The 24,503-nt window shown below is 53.5% G+C and overlaps 1 protein-coding gene across 1 annotated transcript in view; it reads left to right on the forward strand.

Moving 5' to 3' along the window:
• The first annotated feature begins 18,931 nt into the window (after positions 1–18,931).
• LOC137467221 (E3 ubiquitin-protein ligase BRE1A-like) overlaps positions 18,932–24,503 on the forward strand; it is a 46,002-nt gene continuing 40,430 nt past the window's right edge. Inside the window, exons 1-2 of the mRNA XM_068178745.1 lie at positions 18,932–19,284; positions 19,926–20,163. Of these exons, the coding sequence (XP_068034846.1) occupies positions 19,029–19,284; positions 19,926–20,163 (494 nt within the window). The 5' untranslated portion in view covers positions 18,932–19,028. The remainder of the gene's footprint in view (positions 19,285–19,925; positions 20,164–24,503) is intronic.

Consider the following 24,503-nt stretch of genomic DNA (forward strand, 5'->3'; position numbering starts at 1 on the left):
AGAAAAGCAGCTGATCCTGAGAACAGCAGGGGCTTTGGCAGAGGATCACCGTAAAAGCCAGTGATTGGATGTAAGAGAATTTTTCCCTCTCCAAGGGACCCTAAATGGGATCCAAATATATCGGCAGAGTTTCAGAAATTAGCAGATTATCAAGATTGGATAGCACTGGGAGTGGAGAGAGCTATCCCAAACACCAAAAAATGGTCTGTCCTGTATTCTATTAAGCAGGGGCCTTCCGAGACTCCATCTGAGTTTCTAGAGTGTCTAAGGGATTCTATGCATCGCCATGCATCATTAGACCTGGGGTCTGAGATAGGAATTGTGGTGCGGAGAATCACAAATGGGACATCTCGCCATGATCAATATGATCAAGTGAAGCCAATTTTATTGTACAGAGGCCTGTATTTAGAATCAGTTCTGCTGTGCAAGAGTCTCTAGCTAATACATGATTGGTTAATCCTAGCTGTTTATGCGTCTAAAATTAAATGCTGGTTGGATCACCCGATTCTTCATGCGTCTTGCTTTGGTTGTCTGGCCCACCCTGAGTTCTCTTTTTTATTTTGCTGACAACTTTGCGGATTCCTCTGACTTCTTCTTTTCCTGTCGTCAAGGATTCACTGACCCCGTTTCTAGAACTGGTTCCTTTGTTACCAGAAGGCTGGACTGTGCATCTGCTGAATGTGTCCATTGTCCTGCAAAAAATCCTCAACAGGGGATGTTCTATTAGTTCCAGAAGCAGGGTGAAATCTATTAGGGTGGGATTTACAGGTGCAGTTAGACATTGGAGTACTGCCAGAGGAAGGAAAAATGGTGGTTAAACTTCTCCAATTAACAGAAGAGAATGAGGACAAAATTCATGAGATGGTGCGGGCAAAACCAAAAAATTAAGGTAAATTGAACATGAAACCTGTAGTAATAAAAACAGTTGATGAGAACCATCCAGTTCAGGTATGACAATACCCACTCTCCCTGGAAGGGAGACAAGGACTGCAGCTGGCCACCCAGGACCTACTTGAGTAGGGTGCCTTAGAACCATGTATGTCCCCCATAATACACCTGTTTTACCAGTAAAGAAGTCTGATGGGACTTACAAGCTTGTCCAAGATTTAAGAGAAGTTAACAAAAGAACAGTGAATCAGTACCCAGTAGTGCCTAAGCCCTATACACTACTGAGTAATATCCCCCCAGCACACCAGTGGTTTAGTGTGACAGACCTAAAAGATGCCTTTTGGGCATGTCCACTGGCAGGAGAAAGTAGGGATATGTTTGCCTCTGAATGGGAGGACCCCGATTCAGGGAGAAAGCAACAGCTTCGGTGGACTAGGTTACCACAAGGGTTTTCCAAATCCCCAAACCAAACAATTCTCCATCAAACCTGAGATAAAGATCATCCAGTATGGAGACGATTTGCTTCTCTCAGGATGGGAAGAAAACAAAGTTCGAGAATCCACCATAGCATTGTTAAGTTTTCTGGGGAGCCAAGGACTTTGAGTATCAAAAGGGAAACTCCAATTTGTAGAGAGGGAAGTAAAATGCCTAGGACGTGTGATTTGTCAAGGGAGCCAGTGGCTGAACCCTCAGAGAATTGCAGGGATTGCCTCACTCCCACGGCCAAAATCTAAGAGAGAAGTCAGAGGGCTTTTAGGCCTGTTGGGATAGTGTAGGCTATTGCTTGAAGGATACATGCAGGCCATCAGGTTCTTGTTTGAAAAGTTAATAGAAGAAGAGATAAGGTGGGAAGAAGACGACAAGCAAATTTTGAAGCTTTAAAGAAAAAATTAGTCAGTGCAGCAGCACTGAGTCTTCCTGCCTTAGACAAACCCTTCTATCTGTTTGTGGATATAGAAAAAGGGGCAGCACATGGAGTGTTAGCCCAGGACCGGGGAGGATCCAGGAAACCAGTGGCCTGTTTATCAAAACTGCAAGACCCTGCCAGCTGGGGGTGGCCAACCTGTATTCAGGCGGTGGCAGCGAGCGCCCTACTCGTAGAAGAAAGCAAAAAATTAACCTCTGGGGGAAAATTGAAAATATATACCACTCACTCAGTAAGGAGTATCCTCAGCTAAAAGGCTGAGAAATGGCTCACTGATTCCCAAGTGCTAAAATATGAAGCCATCCTAATAGACAATGGATAATTAGAGTTAATTGTGAGTAACCAACTGAACCCTGCCCAGTTTTTAGATGGAAATCCAGGTGAGGAATTAATATATAATTGCCTAGAGGTTATAAATTATCAAACTAAAGTAAGAGAGGACCTAACACATCAACCATTCCAAGGAGGGAAATGATTGTACATTGATGGATTTCCACAGGTAATCCGGGGACAATGGGTATCAGGATACATTATAGTAGATGAAGAGTTAGTGGCCCTAGAAAAAGGAAAGTTACCTTCCAACTGGTCAGCCCAAGCATGTGAGTTGTATGCCCTAAAGCAAACTCTGGAAATATTAGCACAGAAAAGAGGAACAATATATACAGACTCAAAATATGCTTTTGGAGTAGTGCATACCTATGGGAAAATCTGGGAAGAGTGTGGGCTATTAAATTCAATGGGGAAAGGAACTAAAAACTTATTTTAGAAGTGATAGAAACCTTACAAATACCAGAAGAAGTGGCAGTAGTATATGTTAAAGGACATAAAAAAGGGGTGACTCAAGAAGAACAGTGGAACCATTTAGCAGATTTAGACGCTAAGAATTCAGCCAAATCAGGGTCAGAAAAACTAATGATAGCATTAACCCCTATGGGAGAAATAGAAGAAGTTCCCGTATTCAGTGAGACAGAAGAGAAAGAATTCCTTAGAATAGGAGCTAAGAATGATAACAAAGGCAAGTGGAGATTAGCAGATGGGAGACAAATGTTGAATAAACTCCTTGCCAGGAAAATGTTAGAAGGCATACATGGAACAACACATTGGGGTACACAAGCGCTAAGTGATCAATTTCTAAGGGACTGGGGCTGCATTGGAATTTTTTTGGGATAGCTAAGCAAGTAACTGAAAGGTGTGTGATATGCCAACAAGTGAGTCAGAAAATCATGAGGAAAACACCCAGAGGAGGGCAAGAACTAGCCTTAAGACCCTGTCAAAACATCCAAGTAGACTTTACCGAGCTTCCCCATGTACAACGGTGGAAGTTTTTACTAGTGATAGTAGGCAACTTGACTCACTGGGTAGAGGCGGTACCCACGGTTAAAGCCAATGCCAATGTTGTGAGTAAAACACTTCTAGAATCAATCATTCCCCAATATGGGATGGTGAACAGGATTGATTCAGACCAAGGAACTCATTTCACCTCTAAAATATTGCAAAAAGTTGTTCAAACCCTGGGAGTAAATGGGAATTACATACTCCATGGCATCCACAGAGTTCTGGTCACACTGAGAGGATGAATCAAACTCTTAAAAGAGCTCTAGTTGAGCTGATGACTGAAACCCACGTCATAGATAAAATGTCTCCCTTTGTCCTTATTAAAAATTAGAAACCAACCCCGGTCAGATCTGGGGGTGTCACCCTATGAAATGACATTTGGTTACCCTTTTTGACCTCACCCCAGAGCATTGCCATCTATGAGGAAGGGGAAGCCAATGCCAAGAAATATGTTATGTCTATAGGAGAAACCTTACAAGGGCTATAACATAAAGGAGCAATTCCTCAAACTAACACCCTGGATTTCAGAATCCATAATGTTAATTCTGGGGATTGGATCAAGTAATGATCAAGTCATGGAGAGATCAACCTCTAACTCCTCAGTGGGAAGGTCCCTTTCAGGCACTGTTCATCACCGAATCAGCCGTGTGAACTGCAGAGTGGGGATGGACTCATGCCAACAGATGGACTCATGCCAACAGTTAAAGGCCCGGTAGAAGAACCCAAAGAGTGAACTACAACATCCAGACTGGGTGAAACGAGATTGACTCTTAAGCAGAGACTGAAAGACAACCAGAAAGACACCAAGATGCCCAAAGTCAAGCTTCCACCAACCAGTTTGAGGACTGTCTTCCTGTGTTAATGGGTGAGAATTATCAGCATCTGTTGATGGGAAGTACACAAGGGTCTGTAAAAGGTGATGGGACAGCTTCTTTAAGAAAATAAGACAAAGGAAGCAGGGCAAGACCCCTTTGTTCACTACCAAGAAGACCCCATAGCCCTGCTGTGGGTAGCAACCCCGTAGGCATGGTAAGGTAGGGACAAAAGGCCATATTGGACCTCTGTAATTCCCCAACTGTCTTTGAATACAAAAGGGACTGGAGGGCGAGACCGAGCTGGCCTCTGGACCCCTAAGATACAATGACTATGGATCGCAACCACATAGGCACGGTAGATGGGAGTCAGAGCCATACTGGACCTCTGTAAGGCCCTTTTGTCCATTCCAAATAAGTGTGTCTAAGGAAAACCTGAGATTTTTCTCCTGTTCCCACTGTCCTTGCCCACATCAACAGCTGCTAGTATGACTCATTCAAGAGAGAGAGAATTTTTTTAATGTAATTGTTCAAGCAAAATGACTTATAGAAAAAGAAAAGGGGGTTTGTTATAGATGGGTAATCCTATTGTTGACTCTCACAATTAAGGGGTGAATATTAAGTATATGTTAAGAGAAGTTGTGTAGGTGTATAGTTATCTTTCCCCTCCCTCTTGCATTGTTATCACGGGATGCCCTCAGTAGTCAAGGCATTTGGGAGGGTCGGCTTGTTGCTATGGCAGCGCCTGACCTCCAATCAAGCTGTAAGAAAGTGATCTCCACCACTGGACAGTGAAGAAGAAGTGGATTGACAAGACTTTGGGAGGGGCTAGAGGTATAAAAGATAGAGCATCCATTTTGTAGATGAGCACAGGGTGACTGAATGCTTTGCTTCTGGCACTGTATTTATTCTTTATTCACTCTTCTGTTGTATTTTGATAAGGTCGTAATAAACCATTTACATTTGTGAAAGTGAAAATAGTTTCTCACATGGGGTTAGGGAATGTGGGGCAAGGTGTCCACACTGGGTCAGACCTCAAGTTAAACTTCTCTGACCTGGCCAGACCTCTTTAGGAGCGGCCCTACATCAATATCAATCACAGAATGCTGCAATCACCTCTTCTCTAATGAGAACAGTAATAAAAGACACTCTTTAAAATAGGAATACATATTTCTTAGAAGCTCTTTGAAATATTTCTCCATAACTGTATAAGGAAACCTTCTTAATGAACTACATTAGAGCAGAGGGAAATCAAGGCAGAGCCATGGTTTGTCAGAAGTTGCTTGATCCTAATGAGCCCTGTGGTGCATTTGGAGCTGAGCCCTGGAACCTCAAGGCCTGAGAGGAGATTGCACAAACCTTTCCAGGAGTCAAAGTCAGAGGAAAAACCCAAAATGTCTCAAAGCATTAATGGGTGCCACTGAGGTCCATCCCAAACACAGGCTCCTCATGGACTCCTTGGAGGAGAGAACTGGAGGCCAGGATGGTAAAAAAAAAAGTCTCAGAAACTCAGTGTGGAAAGGAAAATCCAAAGTACCTTAAACTCCTTGAGTATCTCAAAACATCAATGAGCCCCACTGAGTGTCAGTACAAAGCTCTCAAGGGACACGTTAAAGCAGATAATTGGGGCCATGATTGCACAAACCTCTCACAGAGTCTGGATCAAAAGGGAAACACCAAGTACCTTAAAAGAACTGAAGTACCTTGAAGCATTAATGAGCCCCACTGAGTGTTGTTCCTGACAAAGCCTCTCCAGGGACTAATTACAGCAGATAATTGGAGGCCATGATTGCACAAAGCTCTCAGAGACTCCAAGGCAAAAGCCAAAGCCAAAGTGCTTTGAAAAACCTGCAGTCCCTGGGAGCATGAAGGAGCCCCCAGGGCCATTCCTGAGCAAGGCTCCCCAGGGACTCCTTCCAGCAGATCCTTGAGGCCACTGGGATGTGGGCTAGGGGGGGATGCTGAGGGCAGGAAAAGGGGGTGACAGTGCCCAGCCTGGCTGGGGCTGTGCCAGGAGGCCCCAGCCTCAGGACAAGGTGTCTCCTCACGGCCCTTGGTGGCACGGCCCTTGGTGGCACAGATGCTGCTGTGCCCCAGGGCACCAACACTTGGCTTCTCTTTGTCCCCACCTGTCATCAGTGCCTCCAGTTCTCTGCTCTGCCTGGGGCCTGGGGACACTTTCTCAGTCGTGTCCCTCAGTGGAACCCATTAAAAGTCAAAGAAACTTTGGAGTTGGATTCTGTCTTGGAGTTCTGGAGAGGTTTCTGCAGCTCCCTCTCAGGGCCTGATGTTCAGGGCCTGAGCACAAAGCCCCAGAGGGTCATTAAAGTCCTTGTGCTGTGTCTGTGCTGCTGAGCTGGGCCGGGCTCCTGGCACAGAGGGTGATCCTGGTAACCAAGGAGAGCTTCAAAAGCACATTTCTCTGGATGAGCAGCTCTGCTCCCAGCCCAGCAGGGCTGGGGCACTGCCTGCAGCCAGCCCGGGCACAGCACAGAGGCACAGAGAGCTTCCATCAGTCAGGGCTGGGAAGGTGCTGAGAAGTGCCTGGGGCAGAATCAGTGCCAGCCCTTGGCACAGGAACCTCTGGCTGCAGGACAATGCAGCTGCAGCTCCTGGAGTGATCTCCTACAGCTGGAACATCCCAATGCCCACAGACCCTGTGAGTACATTCTCTGATCATCTCTTATGCAGAGCAGCCAGGGGTGCCCAGGGCTGTCCTGCAAAGCAGGGTCCTGCAGCTCAGGGTGCTGTGCTGGGCCAGGGACTCTGCTGCCTGCCAGGGACAGCTCTCAGCCGGCCCGGGGAGCTGCTCCCAGCGCTGGGGGACAAAATGTGGGTGGAAGGAGACAGCTGGAAAGGCTGGAAAGTGTTCTTCTTGTGTGGTGAGGATTCTGTATTGCTCAGGATTGCTCCCAGCATGACATTTACCTCCAGAACATTTCCAAGCATATTAAACAGGGAGCACAGCCAGTCATGGGCTACAAAATGGGAAAATCCTGCATTTTTAGTGTACTGATCTGTGTTGCCTGTATGGGAAATTGCACATAGATATTCATTTCTCAGTTCACCATGAGAAATATAAAAAAAATTGTCTCAGATCTGAATAAACCAGGCAGTGACAGAAATGAGCACAGGGCCCCTTAGAGGCAGCATCAGTGTTGCTTTTCCAGCCTCCTCAGGGTTGCTCTAACATTGCCATCAGAGCCTGCAGAGCCAGAGCTGCCCCTGGGCAGTGCCTGAGCTGGGAGGGGTCTGCAGGGCAGAGCTGAGCCCCCAGGGCTGGGCTGGGCTCTGGCAGCACTGGCAGGGCCCAGCCCTGGGCACAGGGGAGCAGCTGCTGGCAGGGACAGCTCCAGGCAGCAGAGCCCTGGGCAGACAGGGGGGAGAAGTGCCCCCAAGCTGTGCTGGGATATTTAAAGTCCTCTCCAAACCCAACTATTCCATGATTACTTTTATTACAGAACCCCATGTGCAGCCACAGCCAATGTCCAACAGCAGCTCCAACAGCCACTTCCTCCTGCTGGCACAGGCAGACGCGCGGCAGCTGCAGCTCCTGCATTTCTGCCTCTTCCTGGGCCTCTCCCTGGCTGCCCTCCTGGGCAACGGCCTCATCATCAGCGCCGTAGCCTGCGGCCACCACCTGCACTCGCCCATGTTCTTCTTCCTGCTCAACCTGGCCCTCAGCAACCTGGGCTCCATCTGCACCACTGTCCCCAAAGCCATGCACAATTCCCTCTGGGACACCAGCACCATCTCCTACATGGCATGTGCTGCACAGCTTTTTCTGATTATCTTCTTCCTTGGGACAGAGTTTTCCCTCCTGACCATCATGTGCTATGACCACTATGTGTCCATCTGCAAACTCCTGCACTACGGGACCCTCCTGGGCAGCAGAGCTTGTGCCCACATGGCAGCAGCTGCCTGGGCCAGTGCCTTTCTCAATTCGCTGCTGCACACGGCCAATACATTTTCCCTGCCCCTGTGCCATGGCACTGCCCAGGTCTTCTGTGAAATCCCCCAGATCCTCAAGCTCTCCTGCTCCAAATCCTACTTCAGGGAACTTTGGCTCATTGTGGTTAGTGGCTGTTTAGCTTTTGGCTGTTTTGTGTTCATTGTTTTCTCCTATGTGCAGATCTTAAGGGCCGTGCTGAGGATCCCCTCTGAGCAGGGACGGCACAAAGCTTTTTCCACCTGCCTCCCTCACCTGGCTGTGGTCTCCCTGTTCCTCACGACTGCCACATTTGCTCACCTGAAGCCCCCCTCCATCTCCTCACCATCCCTAGATCTGGCCTTGTCAGTTCTGTACTCGGTGGTGCCTCCAGCCCTGAACCCCCTCATCTACAGCCTGAGGAACCAGGAGCTCAAGTTTGCAGTGAGGAGACTGATGACTGGATGCTTTCAGGAACATTAAACTGCTGGCCAATTTCTGCAAATCACTTGTAATAAAAGTTATCTTTGATGCTTCTTGTTGGTTTCATTTTGGAGGTTCTTTGTTTTACATTTTAATGTTGTCCACAAAGAAATGTCCTTGTTTGTGCCATTTCTCATTTTGTTTCTCTCCACCTTCCCTGTGGCCACAGACTGTGTCAATGAGGGGCTGTGCTCTTGGTGGATTTAAAGGAACTAAAGGGTCTGCCAGCAGAATTTTCAGCAGAGATGCCCTTTTGTTGCCTTCTCTGGAGCTGCAGCAGCAATGTCTGTGTGCAGAGCGGGGGACAGAGTGGCTGGACAGCAGCCAGGCAGAAAGGGACCTGCAGGGACTGATGGACAGCAGGCTGGACATGAGCCAGCAGTGTGCCCAGGTGGCCAAGAAGGCCATTGGCTCCTGGCCTGGATCAGGAATGGTGTGGCCAGCAGGACCAGGGCAGTGATTCTTCCCCTGTGCTCGGCACTCGTTGGGCAGCACCTCGAGTGCCGTGTCCTGGCACTTGGACTTGTTAAACCTCACCTTGCTGGATTTGGGCCCTGGATCCAGCCTGTCCAGGTCCCTGTGCAGAGCCCTCCTCCCCTCCAGCAGATCAACACTCACAGGCAGCTTGTCATCTGCAAATTTCCTGATGGTGGACTCAGTCCCCTCATCCAGATCATGAATGCAGACATTTAAATCCAAGCTGGCTGGCTCTGACCCCTCGGCCATCCTGTGGGTGCCCTGTGATGGCACTCAGGGTGATCTGTTCCATAACCTTGCCAGGCACCAAGGTCAGGCTGACAGGCCTGGAGTTCCCCAGATCCTCCTTCCAGCCCTTCTTGGGGATGGGCTCACACTGGCTCCTCCAGTACTCTGGGACCTCCCTGCTGAGCCAGGACTGATGGTAAATGATGGAGAGCAGCTTGGCGAGTTCATCCACCAGCTCCCTCATCCCCCTAGGATGGATCCCATCTGATCCCATACACCTGTGAGCATCTGAGTGTCTCAGCAGGTCCCCAACTGCTCCCTCCTGGACTACAGGGGGCTGTTCTGCTCCCTGTGCCTATCTACCAGCTCAGGAGATTTCTTGTCCTGAGGACAACCTATCCTAATATTGAAAATTGATACAAACAAGGTGTTAAGTTACTCAGTCTTTTCTTTGTCTTTACTTACTATATTCTCCACTGCATCCAATAAAGATGTTCTCCTTATCCCAGATTTTGCTATTAATTTATTTACAGAAACCTTTTCAATTTTTTTTCACAGAAGTGGCCAACTTAAGCAGTAGTTGAGTTTCACCTCTCAACTTTTCTTTCTCCATGACCTAATAACATCCTTTAACACTTCCAAAGTTGCCTGACATTCTGTCCAAAGTTAATGCACCCTCTATTTTTCCTTTGAGTTCCCACAGAAGCTCCATGGGCAGTCAGGGCAGTCATTTTCCTCACCAGCTCATCTTTTGCTACACTGGCACAGGCTGCTCCTTCCCCTGTAAGATTACTTCCTTGAAATGTGTCCATCCTCCCAGGACGCCTTTGTTTTAAAGGGCTGTTTCCCTTAAAAAAATCAGTACCTTATTCGGTACTCCCCAAATCTGCATCCTAAATAGGCCAAAGTCTGCCCTTCCTAATTTCAATGTGGAAGTTTTGTTGCTACCCCTCCTTCTTTCACAAAACATTGAAATCTTGATTATTTCATGGTCACTGTGCCCCAGGCAGCCTCCGACCCCCACATCTGCCACCAGCGCTTCTCTGTTTGTGAGCAGCAGGAGACAGAGCTTTCCTTGGGAGTGGAGTGTTTCCAAAAATTCAGTAAAACAGAAAACTCCTTAACCCCAATGCAGCATTAAGAAGCAGCATTCTTTATTCAGCCGGATGCACGGGGGATAGCTCCTCCCAAAGCCGAGCGTGCTGAGTACAGGAAAGTTTCTGTTCATATTCTGTATTTTGCACACATATTCATTGATTGTCCTGGACTAAACACACATCTGATAATCATTCCCCCAGAATCATTAACGTATTTCCCCTCCCCTTTTGCATGCTCTCTTCTGTTCTGGGGGTCTCTCTGGTGGTCCCTGGTGGTCGTGGACCCCAGTGTTCCAGTGGGCCTGGCTGAGCTGGCAGGACACTGAGGCTGGTGAACTTCCAGTTCCCCTTCTGACACAATGAGCATTGTGTGGTTTCCATAGGCCTGGGGTTTTGGAGAACAAGCTCCGGTGTTAACTCACCTGGTGTAGATAATTTATCATCTGGTAACATGAGGTCACAGAGTTATGTGAGGTCATCGAGCAGCTACAGCATCATAGACTGCCTCTGTGACATCCCAGAGCCTGCTGTGACATCATAGGGCAGAGGTCTGATATCCCAGAGCAGGCTGTGACATCACAGAGGGGCTGTGTGACATCCCAGGAGGGCTCTGTGACGTCACTGGGGTGGTCACTCCGCCCCAGCTCCCCCTCACAGTTTCTCCCAACAAGTCCAATGCTGTTCATGCCCAGCGGGGTCCCTTATCCCCTGGTATCCCCCCGGTCCACCTGGAGCCACAGCCCCCACCAAAGGACATTCCACAGGATCCCCCCCAGAGCCTGACATGGGGAAAAGGGGCCAGGGCTGTGTGACCAGGACATCAAGGATGTGGATTATCCAGGTCCCTGTGGCCTGGGTTGGGTTCCCCAGGGCAGGAAAGATGTCTGGCAGCTGGAGCAGGGTTAGGGAAGGGCCTCCAAGGTGGGGCTAGAGCCCTTGGGCTGTGAGCAGAGGCTGAGGGAGCTGGGCTTGTCCAGCCCAGAGCAGGGAAGGCTGAGGGGCTCCTCATCCCAGCCTGGCAGCGCCAGCAAGGAGGGGATGGAGAACACAGAGCCAGGCTCTTCACCCTAAGACAGCTTTGTGGCTGCCCCGGCTTTGGGATGGGCCCTGGGCCTGGAGCAGGAGCAGCTCTGGAGGGCCCCAAGGCCGGGGCTCTTGTGCTGGCCTGGGCAGATGGGATGGCAGCAGGGGCTGCAGAGCTCTCAGCACCTCAGCCCGAGGGGAGCAGGGCACCCAGGGAGCCTCCTTTGGCCTTGGCCAAGCCCCTTCCCCCATGGCTGGGGCTGAGTCCTGGCTGAGCTGCAGCTGCTGCTGTGCCCTGGCCAGGGGCTGAGGCCGTGGGGCCAGTGGCCAGAGCAGCCTGGGCTGAGCAGAGCTGTGGGGCCAGAGCCGGCTGGGCTGTGCTGGGGAGAGGCCCTTGGTGCTGCACAGAGCTCAGGGCAGCTGGCAGAGCTTGCAGGGAGCTGGGCTGGGCTCAGAGAGCCTGGCACAGGAACCATCAGTGTCCATCCCAGCCTGGCTGAGCGTGCAGGGCAGGACTCAGCCCAGGCCTTGTGGGGCAGGGCCAGCGCCTGTGCAAGGCATGGAAAACAGGCAAGTGTCTGAGAGAGGAGGCTGCTGTGTGCCCTTGGGGACATGGACACAGCAGGGAGGGGGCCCAGGACATTTGTCTCCGCCCGCCTCTGTCCCCAGCCCTTGGCAGCCCTGGCTGCTGAGCCCAGCTTTGCCCTGGGCTGAGTTTGGCTGTGGCCCAGCTCCATCCTCCTGCGGGGCTCAGGGCCTGTTCCCGGCCATGGCCAGCCCTGGCCGGCCTCTCTGCTGGCCCAGAGGCCGGCAGAGCCCGGGGCAGGGCTGTCTGTGCAGCCCCACAGGTGCCACGGGCTCTGCAGGAGCTGGCAGAGGCTGCCCAGCAGGGAGGCCATGGGGCACAGAGCCCCAAGGCTGCTGTGGGCACCACGGCACAGGGGCCGTTCCCAGCCGCAATGCTCCTGTCCTGGGCTGGGCCTGCACAGGGGCTGTGGCACCATGGCCGGGCCAGCACAGGGTCACAAAGGGGCCACGCAGCCGCTGCCGGGGCTGGCAGCAAGGCCGGGCACAAACAAGGAATTGCTGAGCATGGCCTGCGCTGGCCAGGGCTGACTGTGCCAAAGGCAGAGCTCAGCTGCCCTTGGTGGCTGCAGGAACACTCAGGAGCCCAAAGAGCCTCCATGGCTGTGCTGGAGACCAAGGCTGGAGCAGGGAAATGCAGGCTGCTGCGCCATGGGGAGGGCATTGAATTCCAGCACACACCTCAGCTCTCTGATGATCCCAGCACCATGCTGGGCCCTGTTTCAGACTGGAGCAGAGCAGATGTTGATGGCACAGGAGCCCTGCGGGGCTGGCAGGGACCTGCAGCTTGCAAGGTGCTCTGCTCTCCCTCAGCTCCACTCTGAGAGATCCAATCCCAGTTTGGCACCTCAGGGCACAAGTGGCACTGCCTGTCCATGGGCACACAGCTGATATCTGCCTGGAAAGGGGCACAGGTTTAAATTCTTGTACATTTCATAATATACAAGGACATTTTTATTATCTGGGTCACTTGAGTACTTTTAAGAAATACCAAAGTCTTCCCTCCAGGAACAGGAATTTCCTGGAAGTGTATTGATGGGAGAAGGAGAAGAAATACTGATCTTCCCCTTTACTTGAGTCACCAATATTGTTTATTACATCATCTCTCTCTTCCTTCAGGTATTTCCACCTCTTCTGTTGAAATGGCCATGTCTAAGGACATCTCTTCACTAGACCAGCTGGATCTATGTCCTTCCTGTTACTCCCAGATTTCCTCCTCCAGATGCTCTCTGGTCACGCAAGGGCCTCTCAACTGACTGGTTACATGCTTTGAGCTTCAGGGAGTTGCCCAGTCTTTAAGAAGTTCAAAAATAAATATCACATTAATCAACACCTTACTTATATTAATATCTGTCACAGTATTGCCTTTTCTTATGTCTCTGTCTAAAACTGTTCCTGTATGGAAATCCCTTGGGGATGGGGGACATGTCAGATGCTGCTGGGACATCACAGAGAGCTGAGGGAAGAGCTGTGATGGTTATTAAACTGTTCAAATGTTCAACTTGTGTTTGTTGGCAAGAAACCTTTCTGTGCTTCTGAGTGTCACCAGTCCCTGAGCCCAAAGGACACAAACCTGATGAGTTGTGGTTCCCTGCAGGGGCCCTTGGACCTTGGCTCTGCCCAGGAGAGATCTTCATCCACTTTCCCGCTTTTCCTCCCTCTGGGCATGGAAGGAGCTCGTGCCTTCAGTGTGTGACTCGTGTGTGCAAAGAGCAAATCTGGGCAGAATTGGGGCAGGGAGGGTTTGGGGGGACCTTGGGACCTGTGCTGGGCACAGAAGGTGTTTTCCATTGCTCTGAGACTGTCTGCTGTGCAAAGTGGATTTAATATCCAGCAGAGGAATGAGTTTTGCATTTGATGGAGCTGTGCCTTCCCTTGGCTTTGCTGACTGACAAGAAATGAACATCCCTCTAGGTCTGGGGCAGCTCCTTCTCCAAGGAAAGCAGGTGGGAGTTGGAGCCAAGGAGCTGAAACTTTGGCAAAAGGTTTAATAAGACATTCAATGAACACAAAACACTTCTCAAAGCTGTATATTGGTCCATTCAACTTCACAAACTCTAAGCCATCTGAGTTTTAAGTTGCTCAACATTTTCAAGAAGTCAGAAATAAAAGAACGAGAGACAGAAATAGAGAATGATGAAAAAGATTTGGAGAAGCACACACAGAGCTACCAACTCCTGGATTCCAGCACTGTTCAGATCGGAATTCCAAGAGGAGGTAGGGTCAAGATGTGTGCTCGCCTTGTGCTCAGCCTTAAATATCCCTTGTTCTTCCTGGGCCCTTCCCCCAGGTGGGACTTGGGGTCATTTGGTCACTCAGGAGCTGGGCTGGGGGCTCCAGAGGTGGCTGTGGAGCATTGCCTGTGCTGTGCCAGGGACTGGCAGACACTGCTGGGCTGGGATAGAGGCCCTGGGGGGATTGGGGTTCCAGGGCAGGGCAGGGCTGGGGTTCCAGGGCAGGGCAAGGCTGGACCTGCCCCTTCCTCCCCCACACACAAAATGTTTCCAGCCCACAATCTCCTCCAGTCTGTCACAACTGGCAGTGTTGGAGGTGAAATCCCAGTTGTGGCCACGGGCATCTGCAGGAAGAAGGACAGTTCTTTTCCATAGGAATGAAAGCCCCAGTTCTCGGTTTATTTCTGATTTAATTGCCTGGATTCTGTTTGGTTTTGTTGTTGCTTTGTTTCCTGTTTTGTGCCTGAAGTGTCCAGTCAGGAGCAGAGTGACTCTTGCCAAGGAACTTTGTGGTGCTGTTGCTCAATATTAAATCTGGTTTTTGCTGCTCCCTTGCTGGGGATTTTTTCAGCGCTCTCAAGCCCTCGTTGGCAACAGGGTGAAGGAGCCCTGGGCCAGGCTCTGGCCCTGGGAGACACGGGGACGCTGCCGGGGGGTCCCTGTCCCCTGTCCCGCCCCCCATGGCCCTGTGTCAGGCTCTGGGCTCGATCTCGTGGAACATCCTCTGGGGGAGGCTGCGGCGCCGGGGGCGGGGGGACCCGGGGGGACAGGGGACCCCGCTGTGCACGAGCAGCGTTGGACTTCTCTGGGGGAACTGGGGGGGGGGGCTGGGGCAGAGTCACCTCCCCAGTGACCTCACACAGCCCCTGTGATGTCACACAGCCCCTGGGGTGTCACAACCCACTCTTGGATGCCACATAGCTCCCTTGTGATGTCATAGGCCCAATTCTGCGATGTCACTCTGTGATGTCAAAAAGCTGTGCTGTTACAGAAGATTCTGTGATGTCAGAAATTCACCCTGTACTATGACGTCACAAAGTCATCCTGTGACATCACAGTCTGTTCCATGATGTCATAGCCTGCTCTATGATGTCACACAGCCAACTCGGTGATGTCACAACCCACACTCTGATGTCCCAGAGCCACTCTCTACATGACGGCAGAGTCTGCCCTATGGCCTCACACTATGATGTCACACCCTGCTGTGTGATGTCACAAGCCCCTCAGTGATGTCACAAAACCCTCCCTGTGATGTCATACTGCCACTCAGTGATGTCACAGCACACACTTTGACCTCACTGCCCGCTCTATGATGTCATACAGCCATGCCATGATGTCACAGCCTGCTCTCTGATGTCACACTGTCCCCTCTATCATGCCATAGCTGCTTGATGACCTCACACAACACGCTCTGTGATGTCATAGCCCAGTCTGTGACCTCACACAACCCACGCTGTGCTGTCACACAGCCCCCCTCTGACATCACAGCTGCTCTGTGCCTCCGTGACACAGCCACAGAGGTGCTGCTGTGACACAGCCCCCTCTGGGACACCCCACAGCCCCTGCCAGTGCTGAGCCCCTGTGAGCTCTGTCTGCGCCCTGCTCGTGTCCCTGCGATGCCCTGGCAGTGCCCCAGCCCTGCTGGGCTGTGCACAGGAGCTGCTCCTGGCCACAGCTGTCTCTCTGCAGCGCTGCCCTTGCCAGGAGCTGCCTCTGGGCCAGGAGCCTGGCCCAGCTCAGCAGCACAGACACAGCACCAGGACGTTAATGACCCTCTGGGGCTTTGGTGCTCTTTGCATCAGACCCAGACCTCAGAGTGTGCTCAAAGAACTTCTCAAGAACTCAAAGTCAGATTCAAAGTCCAGACTTTCTTTAACTTTTAATGGGTCCCACTGAGGGACACAACTCATGTGAAAGTGTCCCCGGGTTCCAGTTAGAGCAGAACACTGGAGGCAGTGATGACAGCTGGGGACAAACAAGGCAAAGGTGTCTCTGGTGCTGAGCAAACCTGGATATCACCATGGTGTCCTTGGACCTGCATTGTCACACTGACCCACTGTTCCATGAGGTTCCCCAGTGTCACCATGGTCACTGTCAGAGGCTGGATGAGATCAGTGTCCCGAGACACCTTGGGTTGAGCTGTCAATCAGTCCCACAGCTGGGACAGCGCTAACCCGGCTCTGAACGCCCGAGCAATCACAAATCCCAGCTGGGGGGAGGCCCACGAAGGCCCAGGGGCTTAAAACCAAGGAGCACAAGGTCAGCCCCTGCTATGGACTCTGCCTTCTCCTGGGGCTTGTGTCTCACCCACACTGGAACCCCAGGAGCTGGGAGCCACATGTGTATCTTTCTGTGGAGCTTCTGTCTCTCTGTCTCTCTGTCTCTTTCCTCTCCTTCTAATGCTCTTTCTATGGAACATTTTTGGGTCCCTGAACAACTGAAGTGTTTAAGGCTGAGAGGTCCAGCTTGTTCTGGTGCTTTCCATGAACTGATTGAACTCTTGATTTATGAACCAATGCACTAGATGTGGAATCCTCTACACTGAACTCAGAAACAAACGCCCTCTGTCAGAGCATTTTCATCTTCTAGATCACTTCCAAGATGCCCATGGCGATGTTGCAATGATTATCACACAGCTCTCCATTTCTGGATGCAGGCTCTGCAGATTCTTTCTCTGCATTCAGTCAGGCTTGGATTCCCTGACAATTCCTGGTAGCCCGTCATGGTTTCTTAGGGCAGAACAGTAACAATGAAAACCTTACCAATGGCACAACTGCCCAGCCCACAAGGAAAAGAAAGAACAAGCTGTCAAGTTCTTCAAACATTTGTCCTGCTGTGCTGCAAGAGTTGAGCTGCACACAAGGTGTGGAAAGCCTAGAGAAGCTGCAGTTGGTGCCACATCTTGTGACAGAAGCTGCACCTCGTTCTCCAGGAAAGGTTCCTGGAAAGAGCAAACAGGAGTGTGGAGAAGATTCTGGGAAAACTGAAACAGCTTTTAAGAAATGAAATTAAAATGGAAAGAAACAACTGAAGATGTTTTTCTCTGTTTATTTTTATGCTCCTCTTTTCCATCTTGCACTACTGCTCCATCCCCTTAATCCAAATAGATCTCATCTCTAAGATCCATGACTTGGCGAATTTTAGACACTCTAAAATACCATGAGCTACACACAGTTTGCCTTCCCCGTTTGTTTTTTTGGGGTTTTTTTTGTGTTGTTTTTTTTTTTTTTTTAACCATTGCTGGAGAGGTAAGTGCAGTGCTTGGGTCAGGTACAAATTCTGCACTCAGGGAATGTGCCCCGATAGGGTTTGATCCTCAGCGGGGACAATGCATGGCAGCGACCGAGGGGATTCCTGTTCCCCTGTGTAGGAGTCCAGACTCTGGGTCTGGGCTGACCAGGGCAAAGTTCCCGTGTTTGGACAGGCTCAGGGGCTGCCCCCGGGGAGCGGGGGGCTGGGCGCGGGGGCGAGCAGGCAACGGAAAAACGGACACGGGGACAAACGGCCCCGGAGCTTCAGTTGCAGCGGCAGCAGCGGCGGCGGCAGTCGCAGCAGCGGCAGCAGCAGCGAAAGCAGCAGCGAAAGCAGCAAAACCAGTCACTTTGAGGACTCCCTCGCCCGCTGTCCCGCACCCTCTCCCGCTCTCCCTTTCCCGGTGTCCCCTCCTCTCCCAGTCCCCCTCTCCCCTTGCCGGGCCATGTCCCCAGCCCGCCCCCGGCCCCGGGCGGGGCGGCCCCGTCCCCGCCCCGGTTCCCGGCCCCGTCCCCGCCCCGGTTCCCGGCCCCGTCCCCGTCCCCGGCCCCGGACCCGGCCCCGGCCCCGCCCCGGTTCCCGGCCCCGTCCCCGTCCCCGTCCCGGTTCCCGGCCCCGGCCCCGTCCACGTCCCCGTCCCGGTTCCCGGCCCCGGCCCCGTCCCCGTCCCCGCCCCGGTTCCCGGTCCCGTCCCCGTCCCCGGCCCCGGCCCTGTCCCCGTCCCGGTTCCCGGCCCCGGCCCCGTCCCCGTCCCCGGCCGTCCCGCCGGGGTCTCGCCTCCGCCCGGCTCTGGCCGTGCTGGCGGTGGCGCTGCTGGGCGGGCATCAGTGCCTGGGGCTGGGGCGGCACCGCCGCCCTCTGGCTCCGCCTGGCCCGAGCCCGGCCCCGGCCCCGACGTGGGCTCCAGTCCCGGCCCCGGCCCCGGCTCCTCCCGGGCCCCGCGGAGGACACACGCGGCGCGGCCGCTCCCGCCGCCCCCGCTGCGGCTTCCCCGGCCCGAGCTCCGCCGCTCGGCAGCGCGGCCGTCGGCCCCGAGCCGCCGCTGTCCCGTTCCAGGGACAGAACGCCTGGGGAGGGCCGGCCCGGGGCGCTCGGGGGGCGCTCGGGGGCCGCTCCTGGCCCCGGGCCGAGCGCTGACAGCCCCGTCCCGCCCGCAGGGAAGGCGCAGGAGGAGGCCCTGCAGGAGCGGTACCGGCTGGGTTCGCTGCTGGGCAGCGGCGGCTTCGGCAGCGTCTTCGCGGCCACGCGGCTCTCGGACGGCGCCCCGGTGAGCGGCGGGGCCGGCGGCGGGCGCAGGAGGAGGGGGCGGAGGTGGAGGAGGAGGAGGAGGTGGAGGAGGAGGAGGGGGATGGGGCTGCGCAGGGCAGGCGGGCGAGCTCAACTCGCTGCTCTCCCTTGCTCGCAGGTGGCCATCAAAAGGGTGCCACGGAACCGCGTCCGGCACTGGGGCGAGCTGGTGAGTGAGCGGGGCCAGCGGCAGAAGCTGGGCAGGGATGAGCCGAGGCCCGGCAGGGTGGAAGCCACCAGGACACCTCGAGGGAGAGCGGGCGTAGGGCCAGCGCAGGGCGCAGAGCATCCCGGGCTGGGTGAGGGGTTCCCGACCCCCGGCACGGCATCAGCCCCACTGACGGCATCGCGCTCCTCCCGCAGCCCGACGGCACCAGCGCACCCCTGGAGGTCGTGCTGCTGGACAAGGTCTCCACTGGCTTTCCCGGTGTCGTCCAGCTGCTGGAATGGCTTGAGCTCCCCAACGACATCGTGATGGTGCTGGAACGCCCAGAGCACTCTCAGGACCTGCACCATTTCATTCGGGAACGGGTGGTCCTGTCCGAGGAGTTGGCGCGGGATCTGTTCCGCCAGGTGCTGGAGGCCGTGCGGCACTGCACCAGCTGCGGGGTCCTGCACAGGGACATCAAGCCCAAGAACATCCTGGTTGACCTGGCCACCGGGCAGGCCAAATTGATTGACTTTGGCTGTGGCACCTACCTGCAGGACACAGCCTACACTCGCTTTGCAGGTGAGCCCACGCAGGGGTGTGCTCTCAGTCCCGGCATCTCATGGCCCAACACCACACAGCCCAAGCTGGGTGTGGCAGCGGGGATTCTCCCTTTTGCTGCCCTTCATGGCACTGAGATTTCAGCTGAGCTGCTTTTGAGCAGGGCTGGGTGGGGAGCCAGCTTCCAGCCCTGCTGGCAGCCTTTGCCCACCACTCTGGGCAGGACTGAGGCTAGGGCTGGGCAGCCAGCCCAACAAAAACACCCCTGGGTGGGGTAGCAGAGAGGGGTGGCCAGAACCTGTGTCCCAGCCGGTTTGGGGTGCAGGTGAGAAAGGGCTTGGACTGCTCCACTCACCTGGTTTCTTTTGGCTTCATAATGGTTTTTGGGGCAGTGCAGGCAGGGAGGATGAGGGCATGGTTTTCCCAAGCACTGAGTGGGATTTTCCTCCTCATGGTCGGGCCTTGCCAGGGCTTCCACTGCTCTCTTCCAACCCCAGTGGCTTCTTTTCCATCCCCGAGTCTGTACACAAGTCCCAGGTGCTGGCGAGAGGGCAGCGGTCACCCCGTGTGCCACTGGGGCGGCCCCCACACACCCAGGGATGCTGGAGCCAGGCTCAGGGAGCAGCAGCGTCCCCCTGATGAACCCCATCTGTATTCCATAGGAACACGGTCATACAGCCCCCCGGAATGGACCCAGTTTGGCTGGTACTACGGCAAGCCAGCTACCATCTGGTCCCTGGGCATCCTGCTGCACCAGATGGTCTGCGGGGAGCACCCTTTCAGGAGGGGCTGGAACATCAGCTGTGACCATGAGCTCTCGCTGCCAGGACGGCTCTCTCAAGGTGGATCCTCATCTCTGGCCACGGGGGCAATACCAGTGCTGGGAGACAGCAGCAGCTCGTGAGCATCCCTCTCTGGCAGCTGCTGAGGAGGTGGCACATGTCCTGCTCTCCTGCTCTCCTCCAAAACAGGGAATTGATGGGGGCGTTTAGGCCCAGCTCTGAGCACATCCAGCATGGCCTGGGCACGGGAATAGTGGGGCAAAGCCAACAGGAGCCTTCTCCAACTGACCGGTGGTTTCTGGTTTCTCTGTCCAGAGTGCCAAGATCTGATCAGGCGGTGTTTATCCATGCTGCACTCGGACAGGCCCTCATTAGAAGAGCTGTTCCGTGATCCCTGGCTGCAGGATATTGATCTGCCCTAGAAGAAGGGAGAGAGCCACAGGCACACTTTGATGCAAGGCCCTGGTAAGTTACAGCTCCACACATGCCTTGGCAATCAGAAGCAAAGGAACACGGACATTTTGTCCAGCCTGTGTCACAGCCCAGGGGGCATCAGATGGGAACATGCAGCCCTTGTGCTGGAGCTGAGCTGCTCTGCCCAGCACTGGTGGCCACCATCCGAGTTGATTTTGCTTGTCCTGGTTCCCTGACAGCTGGGGCCCTGGGCAGAACCCTGACAGCCTGGGCTCTCCCCAGGGAAGGAGAGAAGCTGGCAGAGCCCAGAGCAGCCTCAGCACCCGCAGAGCCCGGAGAAGCTGTACCAGGTGGGGCTGTTGCTGCTGGGGACAGTGAGGACGACATCAAGGATGACAACCTCTTCCTCCACCTGGTCACCGGCAGCTGAGGATGATGGACTTTGATTCTGGCACCTTCTCCAAAGCCAGGCTCCACAGGGAATTTGCAGGTGAGTCCACACACAGGGGGATGCTCCCAGATTTGGGCATTGCACAGCCTGGCCTGGAACCAAAGGTTCCCCCTTTGCTGGGGCGGATGCAGCTGATCCTTCAGTCGGCTGCCAGGCTGCTTTTGGCAGGGCTGGGGGATGAGCTGGGGTGCTGATGAAATGGGAGTGGGCTCCTGGCCCTGCCAACAGCCCCAGCACCCACCGTGCCCCGGGCTGGGGCTGGGGCAGCCAGCCCGACACAAAGAAACCCCCATGGTGGGAGCAGAGGTGGGACTCCAGAACCTGTGCAGGGGCTGCTTTGCTTTGCAGGCAAGGAAGGGCTTGGGCTGCTCCACTGCCCCTCTTTGCTTTGGGATCACCGTTATTTTGGGGGGCAGTGCAGGGGGGAAGGGAGACAGCCTGGGCTTCCCTCACCTGTGGGTGGGTTTTTTCCCTGGCATGCAGGGGTTGGGCCTTCCTTAAGCCCCTGACAGAGATAAGATTTTTGACCTTTTTTCTTGTTCCCCTTTTTGTCTGTAATCTATTTTCAATAATTTGTTGTGTGTTTTTCTAGAGGAAGCGTTCCAGGTGGGGTCCAGTCTGAATGGGGAAGTGCTTGGGAGCAGCTGTGGCGTGGGTGGGCCGTGCCCTTGGAGAAGGCTGAGGACATCGTTTGGGACCAGCTTTTCTTCCAGCGGGGGATGGCGTGAGGTGGGTCCTGTCTGCTTGGCATGGTGGGATCAGAGCTTTGGGGAGATGGCAGCGAGCACAGGAGCATCCTGCTCTGGGCAGCTGCTGAGGGCTGGATGTGCCGTGGCCGGCTGCAGGCTGGGCACATGTCCTGCCCTCCTGCTCTGCTCCCAAAGGCAGCAGGGATGGGCAGCTCTGAGCACAGCTCTGGGCACGGCCAGCATGGCCTGGGCACCGCAGGCGACTAGGACAAGGGGACAGGAGCCTTCAGCTGATGGGCGCTTTCTGGTTTCTCTCCTTGCAGCCGGGCTCTGCAGGTGCTGAGGCTGCTCTGGGCTGTGCCAGGGCTCTGCTGGAGCTCAGCACCGGGCCGCAATCAGCCAAAGAAGAAATGGGGTGACCTGCAGCACAGACCTGCTTGAGCATTTCAGCAACACAGCTCAAGTGTGCAGAGTGTACACCTCCCAGGGAAAACATGACACCACCCAAAAATTAAACTTGTTCAATAGCTTCTGAAATGAAATCAATCTGGGATGACCCCAAATGACATTTTGCAGCTTGCTCAAGCTGTAGCTCAGCCCTTCTCTGAACTGTTCTCTCCCCCACCTGCCTTTTACTTCCCAACTGCTCCCTCTTTTCCCCCAGTGAGTTCCCAGCCCATGGCAGTCTCCATCACACTGTTGCCTTCCTTGGTGCCCCTCACCATGAGGAAGGCCGAGCCCCAGGCTTAGGGACTCATCCTGTCACTGGCTGAGGAGCAGCAATGTCTCAGAGCTCCAGTGGGATTTTAGTGTCATTCAGAGCTCCTCTTCTGCCCTCAGCTGTCCTCACTGCTGAGTTCCCACTCCCTTTTCCTCGTCCTTGCAGCAGGATGAGCTCTGTGAATCCCCTTGAGCCTCCCCACTCTTCCCAGCCCACGCACCCACCTCAGTTATGCTGAAGCTGCAGCTTCTCTGTCTCCTGTGGCACACCAGTCCAGTCCCCTGTGCGGGGAGCCCCAGCCCCAGAGCACAGCACTCAGCAGTGCACTCCGGGCTGGAGCAGCTGCCCTGCAGCCATGGCTTGGCTCTTTGTGGCAAGGGAATGCTCCCTGTTTGCAGCTGTCCCTGCAGGATGGCCCCAGGGCAGAGCCCAGCCGGGCTCCCACTGCAGCCCCTGAAGCATGGGGCAGACAGTGGTCCCAGAGCTGGGGTTCACGGGGAGCACCCGGAGCTGTGGCTTTCAGTCAGTGTTGGCAAATGTTGTGTTCTCATCTCCTGCAGCCTGTGGGGAAAGCAGCCTGTGCTGCCAGGCCTGTGTGTGCCAGGCCTGTGTGTGCCAGGGGCTCTTGGATGTCTCTGTACCCGTGGACAGAAGGCTCTGTGTGTGCCAGGGGCTCTAGGATGTCTCTGTATCCATGGACAGAAGGCTCTGTGTGTGCCAGGGGCTCCTGGATGTCTCTTTACCCATGGACAGAAGGCTCTGTGTGTGCCAGGGGCTCTTGGATGTCTCTGTACCCATGGACAGAAGGCTCTGTGTGTGCCAGGGGCTCTTGGATGTCTCTGTATCCATGGACAGAAGGCTCTGTGTGTGCCAGGGGCTCTAGGATGTCTCTACCCATGGACAGAAGGCCCTGTCTGTGCCAGGGTTTCCATAATGTCTCTGTACCCATGGGTATGGAATAGCATGGACACTGAAAGTGTCAGTCCCGTTGCTTGCACGCTCCTTCCTTTGTACACAAGACACATCCAGGCACACCCCCATGTACAGATACATTAAAAGGACAGGGAGGGACAGAGATTTCCCACAGTACTCTAACTTTGGCATAACTCACCTTTTAGCTGGTGGCCAGGGGATTTTTTTTCCCAGCTCTGTGTGAGAAGGTGTCCAGGAGCTGAAGCAGCAGCATTTAGAAGCAGTTTCAGGATTTCTAGGCAGGAAGTGGAGCTGACAACCATCCACGTAACTTGCCGTATTCATCAGGATGTGCTGCTGGTTCTTTGGGAATATGGCCCAATGGAGAGAAGAGACTTGGAAAAATCCCAGCTCTCTGTGGGTTTGTGCAAAGGGGGAGCAGCAGAAACACTTTGTGTCTGCTTTGGGGACACAAGGTCCAAGGAGCTGCGGTGGCAGAGGGTGACCTGGGCTGGTGGCAGGTGAAGTCCTGGTTCATGGCATCCCAGAGTGGCACAGGACAAAGCTCCAAGCACTCCCAACCCCACTGATGAAGTCTTTGTGATGCTGCACATCCTATAGGAAAAGCTGCTGTCACACAATGCACTGGGATTTCTAAGTTTCATTTTAATTACTTTAGGTCCAAGTTTCATACTGCAATGTTTTTGTTCTCAAGACACAGTCGTGCACAATCCATCTCTCATCCTCCTATTGCTTCAACACCAATTAAAAAAATAAATCTTAATATTGGAAACAAAACCCAATGTCTTTAAAAAAAGAATGCTGGGGTCAGTCAGTAAGATGGATCCAGGCCATCAGAACAGGCACAAAGTAAATGAGTTCTCCTTTTAAAAAGATCAGTTACCTCTTAAATCCAAAGTTACAGAAGATTTCATTACACATTTGTTTCTTTTTGTTTTCTCTTTCATATTTTTCTCATTTTTAAAATTTTTTTCTATTTCTTTTTAAGTAGATAACACATCATGTAAAATAGGTAAGATTTTTCAGCAAAAATCAGATTTTTCAGCAAAAATAAGATTTACAGCAAAATAAGATACATTTCTGATAAACAATGAAAATATTTACTCCTCTGTTTACTTTTCTCTGGATACCCTGCGGTAAAAAATCTAGCAGATATGAGAAGAGGTGTCAAGTGTTTGCTTTGGACTAAGCTGGAGTTCAGCACTGCTGACATCCTGATCCAGCCAAGAGTTGCAGAATTCTTTTGCACA

Source organism: Anomalospiza imberbis, unplaced genomic scaffold (assembly GCF_031753505.1).
Source record: "Anomalospiza imberbis isolate Cuckoo-Finch-1a 21T00152 unplaced genomic scaffold, ASM3175350v1 scaffold_54, whole genome shotgun sequence".
NCBI classification, from domain to species: domain Eukaryota; kingdom Metazoa; phylum Chordata; class Aves; order Passeriformes; family Viduidae; genus Anomalospiza; species Anomalospiza imberbis.